The sequence below is a fragment of the Esox lucius genome, chromosome 14 (genome assembly GCF_011004845.1).
Source record: "Esox lucius isolate fEsoLuc1 chromosome 14, fEsoLuc1.pri, whole genome shotgun sequence".
Lineage (NCBI taxonomy): Eukaryota > Metazoa > Chordata > Actinopteri > Esociformes > Esocidae > Esox > Esox lucius.
Window position 1 is genome coordinate 18076723 of NC_047582.1, and position 14946 is coordinate 18091668.

Sequence of the window (14946 nt, forward strand, 5' to 3'; positions counted from 1 at the left end):
CCTTATCCACCCAAACTTCCAACCAAAGCCGAAAGCCAAGGCCAAAGGAGGTGCTCGCATTCGCTCACACTCCATAGGGAATGCACTTACAGAATGAAACATAACAAACATGACTACTTTCTTCTGTGTTGATCTTTTGAAGCTTTCTCAGAAAAACGGATATATGAATATGGTTTCGAGATTACAAGAGAGAGGCACTATATGGATTTAGTAAATATTGTATTGGATTGAAACCAGTGGGCGCTAAATGAATCAACAATCAAAATAAATAATCTGACTGCATGACCCAACCAACTTATGTGGACACAGATGAGTAAACAGATAACTGTAGAGGACATTCTGAAAGCCATGCAGACCTCCACTCTGATACCCCTAAACAAAGGCCTGGAAACACGACAGAGGAAAAAATGGAAGATGTGCAATGTCGTCAATAAAGACGATTTATTGAATTTAATTTAAACCATTTATAGCAGAGAATAACATTTTCTGATATTTATTCCTAAAGCACTAATGCAGAAACATCCAATGTAAGTAACAACTTTAATCTCTTATAGAGTTGCTAATTTAAAAAAGTAGATAAATACATTGCGTAACACTTCTCACCCCTGCCGGTTCTAGAGATCATAAAAAATCCTTTACTTTTGTTGCACACTGTACATAGAATGAATTAAAGATGTTTTTTTTTATTGTATGTTTTGGTGTTTATGGGGCAATTTAAAGCATTGATATCTGACTTTCTCCGGGTTAATTGTGACTCTTTTCCTTAATAAGTCATCTAAATGTCTATGTATTTGTGTATATGTGTTATGTTTTAATTGAACACAGCGCTCAGCTGTAAAAGAGACATTGCCTTCAGATTGACTCTCGGTAAACAACATATTAAAATACATATATAAATACTGTGCAATCGATGCAGCAATATTTGTGACCGCCATGAGAAACAGGAAACCAGCGGAGCAAAAATAGCTTTGTAAACATAAATAGAATATATATCCTCTTACATTTGTTCTTGTCTTGCATACTTTTTACCATTTGCACATTGTAACAACAACGCACTGTACATAGCCAATATCATAACAGTTGGAGTTTCTTGATTATATCTACATTTTGTGTGTGTGATATAATACACTGTATAAATGTATTCTTTTTCTTTATTTAAATTGTATCTTATTTTCTACTTTCATAGGCAATGTAAACAAGTGTCAATGAAGTCCTTATAAATGTTAACTGAACTGAGAGAAAGACAGCCAAAGTGAGAGATATTGGAGATATAGTACTGTATTGTTCTTCAGGTCAATGCATGTGTGGTTAAAACACCTCATCAGTATCTGTGACCCTGGGACAGGTTTCCTTGGTTTTGTCTGAATTGTACATCAAATAATGTATAGTGCATTTTGTCAATATTAATGGAATATAGGAATTTACAATAAACATGTCAAAACACAATTTACCAACATTACAATGCCCTCCAGAATTATTGGATTATTGGTAAAGATGAGTAAAAAAGGCCATAAAAATGTGCATTGCTCTGTGGCATGTATGGAAATGCTGAGAAGGCCCAGTAGACAGTGATTTTGGATCAACGGTTCATTATTGGGTTTCTTCCCCACAGGAAGTAAGCCCCAAATGCATTGTGGTCCTAGCAACGCCTCTGCTTCCATTTTATGAATAATTAATTCACCACTACTAAACAACGGCTCCTTGTGTAGACATGCTGTGCAATGAATTATTTGATCTGTCTTTCCCCACCTCTCCTGCTTTCTCCCTCTCCTTCCTTCTATCCCATTGTTTCTGTCTCTCCATCACTCGGACACTCCCTTCGTCTCTCTCACAAAGTTATGAGGAGAGATTGCTTTTTGGAACCAAGTTGTCAACGTCTACTCTATTTCAATGGATGAACAAACTACAAAATGGATTCTGGCAAATTAGTAAAAGTATTGTTCCAGTGCTAGTTTAAGACCGGTTAAGAGATGATATAGATCAGAATTTGAATGATATCATGTAGGTTGCCATTCTGAAGGCGTGGGCTTTGTTTGAAACATAGTGCAGTGCCCAAAGTATGAAAACCATTCTGTTACAACCCCCTCAAAATCAAAAGCAAACATTAAACTTAGTGTTGCTTAAGAACCTTCAGCAACAGGGAAAGCAATGTTTCAGAAGCTTGTCTAGAAGCTTGTCTTCTGCTATCAGTAAAACACAGCCATATCAAAATGTGTGGGTGGCTGCTGCTCTACAATGCACTGCTCTGCAATGTGTCTACACTCCTCTCTCCTCATACTGTGCCTTTCTATATTTCAATTCAGTAGACCTGTGTCAGATCCTTATAACATGCTCCTCTCTTATATCTTATCTGTAAGACATGTCCACGACTCCTCTCCCATTTAACTGAGCGTGATCAACACACACATGCTTTGTTAGCTTTTTACCTTAATAGAAAGGTGTTTGCTCTCGTGAAGGATCATCTCCTCAGAGACCACCAGCGTCCTTGAGGGGTTACAGAGGTCCAGGGGCTACAGTTCGAGAGGGAAGATTTTAGGGTTAGATTAACATCTGATTACATTTTCAACAAGGACAAAACGCTGTACTTCAATATCACTTGAAAAACATTATGCATCCTAATATTTATTAGAATATAGTAATATCAGCACTAAAAACAAGAACAAAAATCCTGACACTGAAGAAACTGATTTTAAGGTATGAATCACAAACATCAGTTGATTGAGATAGGCAACATATTTCAAGGAAACAAATATCTCAAGGAAACAAATATCTTGGAGGGATGTTGTAATGAATAGAACAGGGAGCATGTAGCTACAGTACCATTTCCATTTTCACTTCAATCTCCATGGAGGGAATAAAACAGGTTGTGCTGCTGGCTTTCGTGTAGCTACAGTCTCATCAGTCTCTACAGGGATCCTCTCAGCATGAGCGGTGACTGAAGGAGTCTGTAAGCCACTCAGTAGGGGTCTGACTGTGAGGAGGCGCTAGGCTAAAGGCACTACCGCAGTGGAGTGGTAGTCACATCCGCTCGAGGACCCAGGCTGGAGCTAGACAGCCCACAAAGCTGTTTCACTTTGTCTTTACTGGCTGACTCAGTCAACAGGAAGTACTAGAATGGAGAAATATAGAGTCCTGGGTGGTGGGTTGTCTAACTGTCCAACACACTCATACCCTGAAAGGGGGCTGTTTGGATGCAAGTATATAAAGTAAATGCGGTTCATTTTCTTAGGTCATTTTCACACACACAGCACAGAGAATTGTTGTAATAAACATTGTCTTGTTCAGTCATAGGTGACAAGAAAAAATTTATTCCAAGCTGCCAGGTTATTTAAAAATGTTTATTTACTTCCCACTACGGCGCAGGATGAGTAATCAAAAGACATGGAAAAGTCCAACCCGAGAGCAGATAGGGCATATCTAACTCCCCGTTACATCATTATGAAAAAAGTAATATTCACAGCACAGACAACAGTGTCAGAGCAGGGCTCCTAAGCAGTACAATGATATTATGATATGGTATGTCAATAGCCATTTTAGCACATTCATTAAAAGCGTTTGCATGAAAGGTTTGAACTGAAGCATAGCAAGTAAATAGACTTTCATAACTATTATTTTGCATTCTCCCAATTAAACTGCCCGCTGAGATCTAGGTATTTGCGGGGCATCATATAGCCGCTGGAGTGTATCAAATCTGAAGCTTCACCGGAAGATGTGTTCTATTTTAGGATTGTGTACCAGGGGGAAAAATTGGTATCTGTAATTGAGAAAACAATTGTTGGGAACCTTCAAACAGGGTGCTTATTTATGGTTCCAGTGTTACATGTGAAGAGTGATCTAGTCAGCGGATAGACCTCCACTGAGAGCCAATCACTGTGCTACGAATGCCGTTTGTGGTCACAGGAAACCCATTATGCCAAAGGGCAATGAAACGGGGATAAGCACCAACAGGGCTGAAGCGAGGGATGTCGTACGGATCTCATTCTGGCAGGTTGGGAGCCTGCGATCTCAACTGCGGTCATTAGCCAGAGAACCATTCTCCTCTAAGTGTGTAAGTTCTGTCATACATCCGAATTGAGTAAAACATGATAACAAGCAGATGGGCAAGATGAACACTGAATGACACATTCCCAGATATTCAACTTTCCTGAGCCCCCTGGGAAGAAGTATGGAGAGTCACCTACATATAATCACATATATGTAGTATATACATAGACACATACATACCTGAACAAAGATGGGGAAGATCAGGATCTTGGGTGCTACTTTGACGTAGCCATAGTTGCTGTGCGTGTTGCCATGTGGTATATGGGAGCGTACTATAGTACAGTTTTGGTAGTTGGCGAAGTTGGAACTCTGGGCCTGCTGGTAGCTTGGCGGAGGTTGCCCAGACAGGTTGGCATCAGATGGTATAGATATCTTGGTATTAGTGGAGCGTCTGAGGAAGGTGGTCCGGCCCGGTAGACCTACACCACCTGGAGGGGCACCGCCACCCGTCTGGGTCACACTTGCCTGGCTTGGGTACAGCCTCCCTTTTGAAAAACACAAGAAAAAGAGAGAGGGACATTGGGAGTTAACCTGGACACATACAGTGGAATTAAAAAGTCTACACATCCCTGTTAAAATGCCAGGTTCTTGTGATGTAAAAGAATGACACAAAGATAAATCATGTCAGAAATTATTCCACCTTTAATGTGACCAAGTCTTTGAGGGGGAAAAATAAAGAATTAAAAACTTACAATAACCTGGTTGCATAAGTGTGTACACCTTTAAACTAATACTTTGTTGAAGCTTCTTTTGATTTTATTACAGCACTCAGTCTTTTTGGGTAGGAGTCTATTAGCATGGCACATCTTGACGTGGCAATATTTGCCCACTCTTCTTTGCAAAAGCGCTCCAAATCTGTCAGATTGCGAGGACATCTCCTGTGCACAGCCCTCTTCAGATCACCCCATGAATGTTCAATTGAATTCCTGTCTGGGCTCTGGCTGGGCAATTCCAAAATGTTAATTTTGTGGATTATGTGTGCTTTGGGTCATTGTCGTGCTGAAAGGTGAACTACCTCTTCATCTTCAGCTTTCTAACAGACGCCTGAAGGTTTTGTGCTAAAATTGCCGGGTATTTGGAACTGTTCATTATTCCCTCCATCCCGACTAAGGCCCCAGTTCCAGCTGAAGAAAAACAGCCCCAAAGCATGATGCTGCCACCACCATGCTTCATTGTGGGTATGGTGTTCTTTGGGTGATGTCCAGTGTTGTTTTGGAGCCAAACATACCTTTTGAAATTATAGCCAAAAAGTTTGGTTTCATCAGACCATAAAACATTTTCCCACATGCTTTTGAGGCTCGGATGTTTTTCTTTGTAAGAAAAGCCTTCCGTCTTGCCACCCTACCCCATAGCCTATTCATATGAAGAATACAGGAGACTCTCTGCGGACCATGGCTTTTGCTCTGAGATCCAACTAAGAAAATATCAGGAAAATCCTACTAGAACAGCTGAACTTCATTTGTTTTGAATCACTTTAAATTATGGCAGGTGTGTAATGACTTCTATTTAACATGAGTTTGAATGTGATTGCTTAATTCTGAACACAGCCACATCCCCAGTTATAAGAGGGTGTGCACACTTATGCAACCAGGTTATTGCAAGATTTTAATTTTATATTTTTCCCCCTCGAAGATTTCAGTTTGTTTTTCAATTGAATTGTTCACATTGTAGGTCACATTAAAAGTGGAAAAGGTTCTGACATGATTTATCTTTGACTCATTCTTTTACATCACAAAAACCTGCCATTTTAACAGGGGTGTGTAGACTTTTTATATCCACTGTAGAAGTAGATAGCTATAATTAAATTGTCCAGCCAAAGCAACTTTTTTATTCACTATTAAAAGGCTTACCCATGGTACCATGGTTGTCTTGGTAGATAGGTCTTAATATCTGAAAAAGGCACAAAAACATAGTCAATAGTATTAATATGGCAGTCAACCAATACCATACACTGCAATACACTGTGTCAGGAAATGTTCCTAATATCCCAACCACCATAATAAATGTCTATCATGAGGTCAAATGGTCAAATAAGGATGAAGTCCATTGGGCACGCATTGTGGACAGACCGTTTCCTCCGTTATTAAGGCAGTACATTAGGCTTATATGATTACAGGACATCAATGTCACACTGAATACAACTTCAGCTCAAGGCATGGACCTATAATTATAGACCCAGTGGCCTGACTGTTAATGGGCATTTTACACTGTTCACCATGGGGAAAGTGCCATTCACTGATTCATTATGAAATTCTCTACACAAATGTATCCACTCCACATGCCACTAGCAACCGCTTTACCTACATTCTTCATTTCCTATACCCTCCTTTTCTACTTCCTTTATACCCATAAACCATCCATCATTACCCTCTTGATCCTGTCTATATCTTAAAAGGGTTTCATGTAGCTTAGCTGGTAGAACATGGCGCTTGCAACTCAAGGGTCTAATACAAAAAACGAAAACCAATGAAAAAGTATACACTTGCTACGCTGATAACAGCATCTATTAAAATACAGTTCTGTTTTAAGAAAAACAAACTGCTTATGGAGGAGAACTGTCGACCTCCACTGGGAGCCAATCACTTGACAGGGTAGACACTTCTCTGGTGACCACCTAAGGAGATTTGTGTCCATGTTTTGCAGGGTGGGAGTGGCTATATCCTGCATGGTCATGTGTCAACATTCTATGTGACGGGTGGCTGGAGTCAGTGTTTTTAAATGTAATAGCTCCTAACATATCTGTTGTCTGGTTGGATCTTGGGTATTCTCCCTCAAATTCCCCAAGGTACAGTATCTCTCCCTCTCTGTCACACCTGACCATTAAAGCTTACCTGGTCTCTATTTCTCTCAACAGCAGTGGTTCACCACACACCCTCGCCATCCTCCTTACCTATACCCCCTGTTCACTGGTCTTAGTACTTACAAATAGACGTTTCCCATGACGCTCTTTGAGACGCATGTTTTGTCACTAGTGGCAAAATGATTTTATGGTGCACAATGCCAGGTAGAAAAGCCCTCGGGCCAACACACACACACATACAAAAAACACACACACCTACACACCTATACACACACATGCACACACACACAATTAAACTGCCAGCCAAGCAGCAACTCCCAGATAAACTGACAGCCCTACAGTGTCTAGGTCACCAGGTGTGGATGGAGAGCAAGGTGTAAAGCCTGTCACTTCCCCTACAAGCCTTCAGACAACAAAGCTGCTGAGTCACGCCAGACCTTCAGCACAGACTTAGCATTACTGTAGTCCATTAAGCTAATTTAAGTTGATAATAGGAAAAGACTTGTGCTCTGCATTATTGCTTCAACATACTGTTGGAATGGGCCATTTGTCCATGTTCGCTGGTTAGTGTTTTACAGTCAGAGATGTTAAGGAATCAAATTCACAATACAGTGTGTTTCTTTTTCCATTTGAAGCACTTTATTATGCCTTTATTATAAAGACAGCAAGTCATATAATGGTACAGTGGGCATCATGTGATAGAACACCCCTTGGGCAATCATGTCTTTTCCCATTTATGGGCTTGAATTATACTTAACTGGTGCAGCATTTAAACTATTTGTTGTATTTTTATCCCCAATTCATCATGTACAGTTTGTCTATTTCTTTTTTACCGATTTTCTATATGTCTGTATATTTTTCAGAAAGACTGATATCAGAACCAATCCTAATATGAGATTAAGGGAACACTTGTGAAGAAATAACACAATATTTCGATATTTAAAACCAGAAACAACGGGACACATTTGTCAAAACATTAGTCCAGGAGTCTTGACAAATTTGAGTTAGCATATATTTCGAACAACATGGGTATCATAGTAGAACTGAAGGAACCATGAATGTTGCTCTGTATCAGACAATTCTAAAGGAGAATGTTAGAACCTTCCAAAAAGGCAGTAGTACAATGACACAAAACACAAGCTAATGGCTTAATAGCACTGGCTTAAAAGCAACCAATATAGTTTTGGAAAGGCCTGGTCAATGTCCAGACATAAACCCAATGGAAATGTTGTGACCTGAAACACCCCACTAATATTAACCTGTTAAAGTAGTTCTGTGCGTAAGAAAGTTGAGTAAAAGGGGCCAATATGTGGCCATAACATTAGGTGTTATTTGTTCCCTCAGGATCCCTTGATCTGTTCCCTTTATGGCACAACCAGAGATCTCCCGTGTATGTCAGGTTCTAGACAGTGCCATCCAGAGGGTAGGGCAGGAGCCTGGGGTGGATCATGAGCCTCTGCTCCCCTGCCAGTACCTGGCTTCCTGGGTTGATGGGGGCCAGGATTATGTAGTTATCCCCGTTGGAAGCCTTCACTCTGGTTCCCTTCAGTGTGGCCGTGTGGGTCTGGCTCCTGGCTTTACCGTCCACCTCCTCTGCCGCGCCTCCTACACGCCCCTTCTCCCCCCATGGCCCCTCTACACCTCCCGCGCCACTCCTCTCAGAGCCATTGAGAACCAGCCGGCGGCTGGTCCTGTGGTGGGCGGGGAGGGGGGGCACGGCCGGTGGGGGGTGGTCCCGGTCTAGCCGGTCCTTGGACCTGTCGCGCCGCCTGGTGGGGGGTGACGGGGCGTCGTAGTGGGAGGAGGCGGGCTTGTAGGTTGGACGGTGTATGAGGCCCTCGAAACTAGGTTTGGCAGCCGGTCCGGTTCGCCATACCACCAGTTTGATCTCATTGGAGCTGTTTCTGAAGAGGAAGAGAGAGGTGGGATGGCTTACAAGCTATTGATGAGGGAAACTGAATATCGGCTGAATTTACAATATTCATGAAATATGGATACATTTTCTTCACTGCTCTTTCAACCAGGAAGTCGGTGAACAAGAATGAGAGCCCTCCTTGAACTGCTGTGACCCCAAGGTACGCCGCTCCCTACTTTCTGTCTGTAATAAAAACACTTTGCCTTGCTGGATTCTGGAGAATTAGTTTGAATGGGAAATGTTGTTGCTGCAACTCACCTGGCGTCTATATGGAGAATTAATTCTACATATTCTACATATTTGCCCATGAGGAACGCCAGCATTGTTGAGGTTAGTTGTCCCTATCAAAGTTTTAGTCCAGTATGTACTCTGTTTCTCTGCCAATAGTACCTGATTGCGTGGGCTAGCTCCACACACTTCCACTGTTCTACCGGCTGACCATTGAGCTGCAGCAGAGTGTCTAGTTGCTGAAGACCTGCCTGATCTGCTGGGCCACCTGATGAAAGGGAAAAACACACCACGCAAACACACACTGTTAATTCACACAAGCACCCACACGCTGGGACATAGGAGAAGAAAGATGGCAGAAGAGGGTCAAAAATCACACACAGACACACACACATTCATTTTTCTATCCTTGGGGGGACTTGAAACCTAACCCTAACCGTAATGTTAACCTTAACCTTAGCCTTACTTTAACTGCAATTATCAACGTTTGTGCCAACACTTATTCTATCCATTAATGTCTAAATCTAAAAGTAACCCCAATTTTTACACTTGTGTAGGTTTTACCATAAAACGTAATCACTAATCCGGAAATAGCATTTTTCTTTGTGGAGATGTGGCAAAAAGAAGAATTGGACCACTTGTCTAACGATGAGTCTCAGTGGAACCATAGTGAAACCTCAGATGTTAATGGAAAGCATCTTATATCATTCACACAAGCCTATATCATTCACACAAGCCTCCATCCACATCTACATTCACACCAGAACTGCATGATGATTAGTAATACAGTACAGATACACATTTTATATTTTAATAATTTAGCACAATTTAGCAACTTACAGGATCAATGGGCACAACACACCCACCACCTACACACAATGCACAGCAAAGAAGGGCCTACTATTATACAGTACATCAAATTGTATCATCCAATACGTAAATACTGTCTATTGTGTTTGTACAAAATGAATTGGATTGAAGCAACAAAAGAGCATTTCACTCAGAACACATTGCGTCTCTCTCTGGCAAAGATGAACAGTTTCAACTGTAAAAGCTATACTATAACAAAATATTGCATATGTGACAAATGAATGATTTGGATTGAAACTTGTACTTTAAACATGAACCAGTCTTTCTCAGAGTCTGCTTGTCTTTAATGAGTTTGTCATAGAAAGCTGTGCACATTGATGCTAAATCTACTGGAACTAATAACACTGCCTTCGTGGATGGTTGTTACAACAAGGTGGGATTTCATGCGCACAGGTGCTTGGGCAGGGCAACTCGTGAGAACTAAAATGTGATTGGATCATAGTCTGTTAAAACCAAGGAACTTTAAGACTGACAGTGGTGGCAAATCATTACAACCTGTCACATTCGAATGGGCAGTAGGTCGGACCAATCAAAAAACAGGACCAAGTGAAAATACGGGACATCATTTTTTTTTCTAAATAAGTCGGGACAACTGAAAACGGACTGAAATACAAGACTACCCCGGTAAAAACGGGACACCTGGTCACCCTAGTTAAAGGTCTTGCTTAAGGACAGTAAAGATGTTTCCCTGCCGGCTCAAGGATTTGATCTAGCAACTATATGATTACTGATCAGATCCAATTACTACTGTGTTATTTGCCGCCAATACACTTAAAACCAACGTATACGCCTAAACCAACACACACCCACTCACCTAAACCAACACACACCCACACAACTAAACCAACACACTCCCACACACCTAAACCAAAACACTCCCACACACTTAAACCAACACACTTAGACCAACACACACGACTAAACAAACACACACCTAGACCAACACACCTAAACCAACACACACCCACAAACCTAAACCAACAAACCCACACCTAGACCAACACACACATCAACACACATTTGGGAGAGGACAGCCTTGCCTGGATCGACAGCCTGGACCCTGACTGGGCAGTCAGAACAAATGGTGAAGCCATAGCCGTCCTTTCCTCGAAGGATGGTCACCTACAGGACCCACAGAGAAGAAAAATTACATGACCATTTGGAAAGACATTGGTCATATTATTATTGAAAAGACCTTCGGAGCAAATATAGCAGATATGTGGCTATAGATCAGAGAGTGGTTCTTTGGCCTGGAGTGTATGCGGCCAGACACACAGATTAGCAGTGTGACCATTAAAGGTGTTTTCATGCGGACACCAACGGAGGACAGCCTCAGCGGAGAGCTAAAGGTCACACATGCAGAAGTGGGATGTCCAAACAGTCTCACCCCAGCTAAAGTGATGGGCCGTGATTGGACACAAATATAACATAGATACAAATATATTTGTTTTACATATAGGTTTTTGACACAAATGCAATTTTGAACACATTCAATATGTAAGTCAATTAGGTTTTCTCAGAGTCCTAAACGTATAGACACATGAAAATACATGATGATCTTGACAAAATGTTTAAATATTTTACTGATTATCATCTTGATAATTGTTTAAATGGTTGATACAGTACATTATCATCTTGATATTTGCTTAAATGGTTGCTATGTGATGGTCTTGATAGTTGTTAAAATGTTTGATAGATGATCATCTTGATAGTTGGAATGTTTGAAAGATGATCATCTTGATAGTAGTTCAAATGTTTGATCACCGCCATGAGTAGTTGAGTATAGCTGGTTTCTGGACCAGTATCAGAGTTGGGGTAGATTTTGTGTCAGAGACAGACCAGGATTTAATAATTCTAGATCTATGACCAAAGATACACTACAGTCAGATCAAAGAGAGAGAGAGAGAGAAAGAGAGAGACAGACAGAGAAACAGACAGAAATAGAAAGACAGTCATGGAAAGAGAAGGACGGGAAAAGAGAAAATAGAACAGACCCGGGAACAGACTGTGGGAGAAAAAGAGAGAAGAGGAAGGGAAAGAAAGTGATGGAGTCTCTGTAGGGTGTGGTGATAAGGGGGTGGGTTGGCATGGACTGGCACGGTAGAGGGTGGGTGGCGGTAGTGTTAATGAGTGATGCCCTGGCCTCTGAGCCTGGGACCAGATCTCTGGGAGACCAGAAACACACCGGCTGCCATCCAGGCATCGACGTGCGTTCACACGCGCACTCTTACTCACTAACACTCATCGCTGCTTTCCAGTGCAGCGAGACACACGTCATCCCATGCTACAGTGCACCCTACTGACGGTCCAGACAGTTCGGATGACAGGCTGCCTACACAGCTGGCACCGAATGGACACGTACCAGGAGGCAATTCTCCCATCTCCAGTTCACCTCCACGGCCTCGGTCTATACCCTCGCTGTCAAAAATGCAGGTTATGAGCCCAGTTATAATGGCATCGAGGAAGACACTATTTAGAAGCGTTGCTATTTAAATTGAGTTGTACAGGGGGTTATTTATGTAACATTGCATGCGAGTGTTAGTGGAGCCTCAACAGTCCCGTAAGATGTGTTTGGTGATTGCGCTGAAACTCACTTTCTGTCTTTTACTTTTGTCCTAAGCAATCACATATGAGAGCCACAAGTCGGCCCGTCTGGTTTGGGTTGGTTGATGCCTTCAGGTCTGAGTTTTGGTGACGAAGTGTCTGGCACTGCAGAGAAACCAAACTCCATGCCAGCCCAGTATTTTGTATGTCGCCACAATGTACTAACACAATGCCTTATAAACGTCAATCAAGACACAGCGTCTTAGGCCAAAGATGATTCAGAGTGTTAACCCCAACTGTTAGGTAAGACAGGCTTGTGCCGCCTATAAGCCTTGAGCTTGACACCGGTCCGACCTGAGTCTTGAGTCTTGACTTCTGCCAGTAGCTGTTGGGTGATGCAAATTGGCCAACATCACCTGGTATGGCATCATCATTGGGGACTTCCTGATCTCATGACAACTCAGATCAGACAGCTCAGCCATCTGCACAGTTAACTGAGGTCGCCAGATGAGTGAATGCACCCTCATACTCGTTGACACACATTACTTCCTGGTAGGAAGAGAGGTTTGGAAAAAACAGAAGGGCTTGGCACAAATGCTTTTGAGGAAAGCTGGCCACGGTCTTCATTTCTCCTGGACCCATTTTGAAGGGACAAATTATTCCTGGGGTTTCTTACCTCTTCTCTCGTCCTCACTTCTCCACGTTTGAGTGAGTAGGAGTGAGCTTTTAAACACTTGGCTATTACTAATGCCTAAAGGCTTATATATCCATTTCTTAACCTTTCTTCTTTCCCTCTGGTGTCTTAATCCAATTTCACAAACCTAAAAATATATATAGTTTTAAAACCAATTGAATGCTGTGTGCTTCCTACATCGATGCTCTTCTATCTTTCAGTTCTATCATATTTAAATTGTCATGCTTTCTAATGTATTCTTATTCTCTTTGTGTTGCTGTTTCTCCCAAACCACCAACCAGCACAGAGAACCCTGCTTGAACACCCATCCTCCATCCTGTTTTCCACACCTCCGTTTGCAAACCTTCTACCCAACACCCAGTCTTCTCCCACTCTTTTTTTCTCACACACTTACCTGACACCCTGCACACTTCCATGCTCAACACATTTCTGTCTCCCCTTCCAGCCACTCCAGCCACTCCCGCCACCCCCTTCTACCTCACCCCCACCCTCCCCTCCTTCCTCCAGGTGATTTATTGTCGTCCTAGATAGACAGACCTGAGGCAGTCTGGCGGCGATGCAGATTCTACACAGCCCATGGATGGTGTGCATGACTCCACGCTCCTCCCGGACGGAGACGGCGGACGCTCCTCCTGAACACAGGCTGCGGACGCTCCTGAACACAGGCTGCGGACGCTCCTCCTCTACAGTTCCGGATGGTTCTCTGAGGACGATCTTTAAGAGTTCCTCGGTTCCTGTCCAAACTCAGATGAAAGAGTCCCAAACACAATGGTCCTTTGAATTTTCACAATGCTTTATGAGTTCTTTAACGTGTCATTTATGGTCCCAGTCTGACCCCAGACAGGCAAGGTCCACTCTGGATGTTCTTCACTGTGGTCCTCTACTGAACAGTCCAGGCGGTGTGGTCTGTGTTAACTGCTGTCCTCTATTCAGTGACCACTAGGTATGTTCCTGTCTGTATGGTCCACAAACATTCAGTGACATGCATTACAAACAGTCCTCTGTTTGTGGTTGGTCCAGTCAACAATCCCCTATGAAAGGTCTTCAGTGGTTCTGGTGCGGTCCCCTAAGCGCCAGAGTGCTTTCCATAGGTCCTCGCCACACTTCGAACTCCTACTAGCTCTGTCCAATCTCGTCTGCTCTATGGAGAGGAGCGCTGTACTCGCGCTTTGTTCATCCGTGTGTGGGGGCTGGCGTCGCGGAGGCGAGACTGGTGCTGGGTCGGCCTGCTCCAGCCACACTGCTCTTGGCATGGTCGCTCATGGGAACTCTGCTGCGGAGAAGAATGGGAGGAAGTGCCCCCTCACACCGCCCCCCCCCCCCACCCCACCCCCCCGCCCGCCCGCCCGCCCTCCCACTGAACGCCCCCCACCCCTGAAAACCACCAACCCCACCCCCCCCCCACACACACACGCGCCCCCACCCCGAGCCCTGTCTGGGCCAGCCTGTCAGTGTGCCTGCCCTCGATAAGCCCACAACTTCCTGAGCCAGCGGTAAGACCGACCCGAGGTGAGAGAAGGAGACGTACAGTCATAAAGTAGAGGTGGAAGAGGGACTAATGCACTGTGAGCACACTATAACACACTGTAATATGTGTGTTATGCATACTGAGGTGGGAGTGAGCTGTTCAACACTCAATAACAACTGTAAAATGTACTATAAATACAGCAGACACTCCCGTATGTTTGTGAGCATCAACCTTTGCCATGTCCACCCACACACACTTCGAGCAATAGGCATCCACACTGTATGAGTCCTGTATGCAGCCTCCCCTTGCCCAAATCTTACATTGTAAGACAAAAAAAACGTGCTGATGAGGTGGACACAGGTGGACACAGGTCTCACACCGAC

The 14946-nt window shown here is 43.1% G+C and overlaps 1 protein-coding gene across 5 annotated transcripts in view; it reads right to left on the reverse strand.

Annotated features, from left to right (window-relative positions):
- rgs3a (regulator of G protein signaling 3a) overlaps positions 1-14946 on the reverse strand; it is a 142530-nt gene that overhangs the window by 99012 nt on the left and 28572 nt on the right. For 3 of the 5 annotated variants that reach the window (XM_034296986.1, XM_029125042.2, XM_029125045.2), the window contains 6 exons: positions 10898-10979; positions 9150-9255; positions 8319-8748; positions 5895-5934; positions 4225-4529; positions 2427-2510 (listed from right to left, as the gene is read on the reverse strand). In XM_034296986.1, coding sequence (XP_034152877.1) covers positions 2427-2510; positions 4225-4529; positions 5895-5934; positions 8319-8748; positions 9150-9255; positions 10898-10979 — 1047 coding nt within the window. Of the gene's footprint in view, positions 1-2426; positions 2511-2820; positions 2921-4224; positions 4530-5894; positions 5935-8318; positions 8749-9149; positions 9256-10897; positions 10980-13632; positions 14316-14946 lie in introns of those variants that run through there. The other 2 variants (XM_029125044.2, XM_029125046.2) reach the window with 2 other exon arrangements.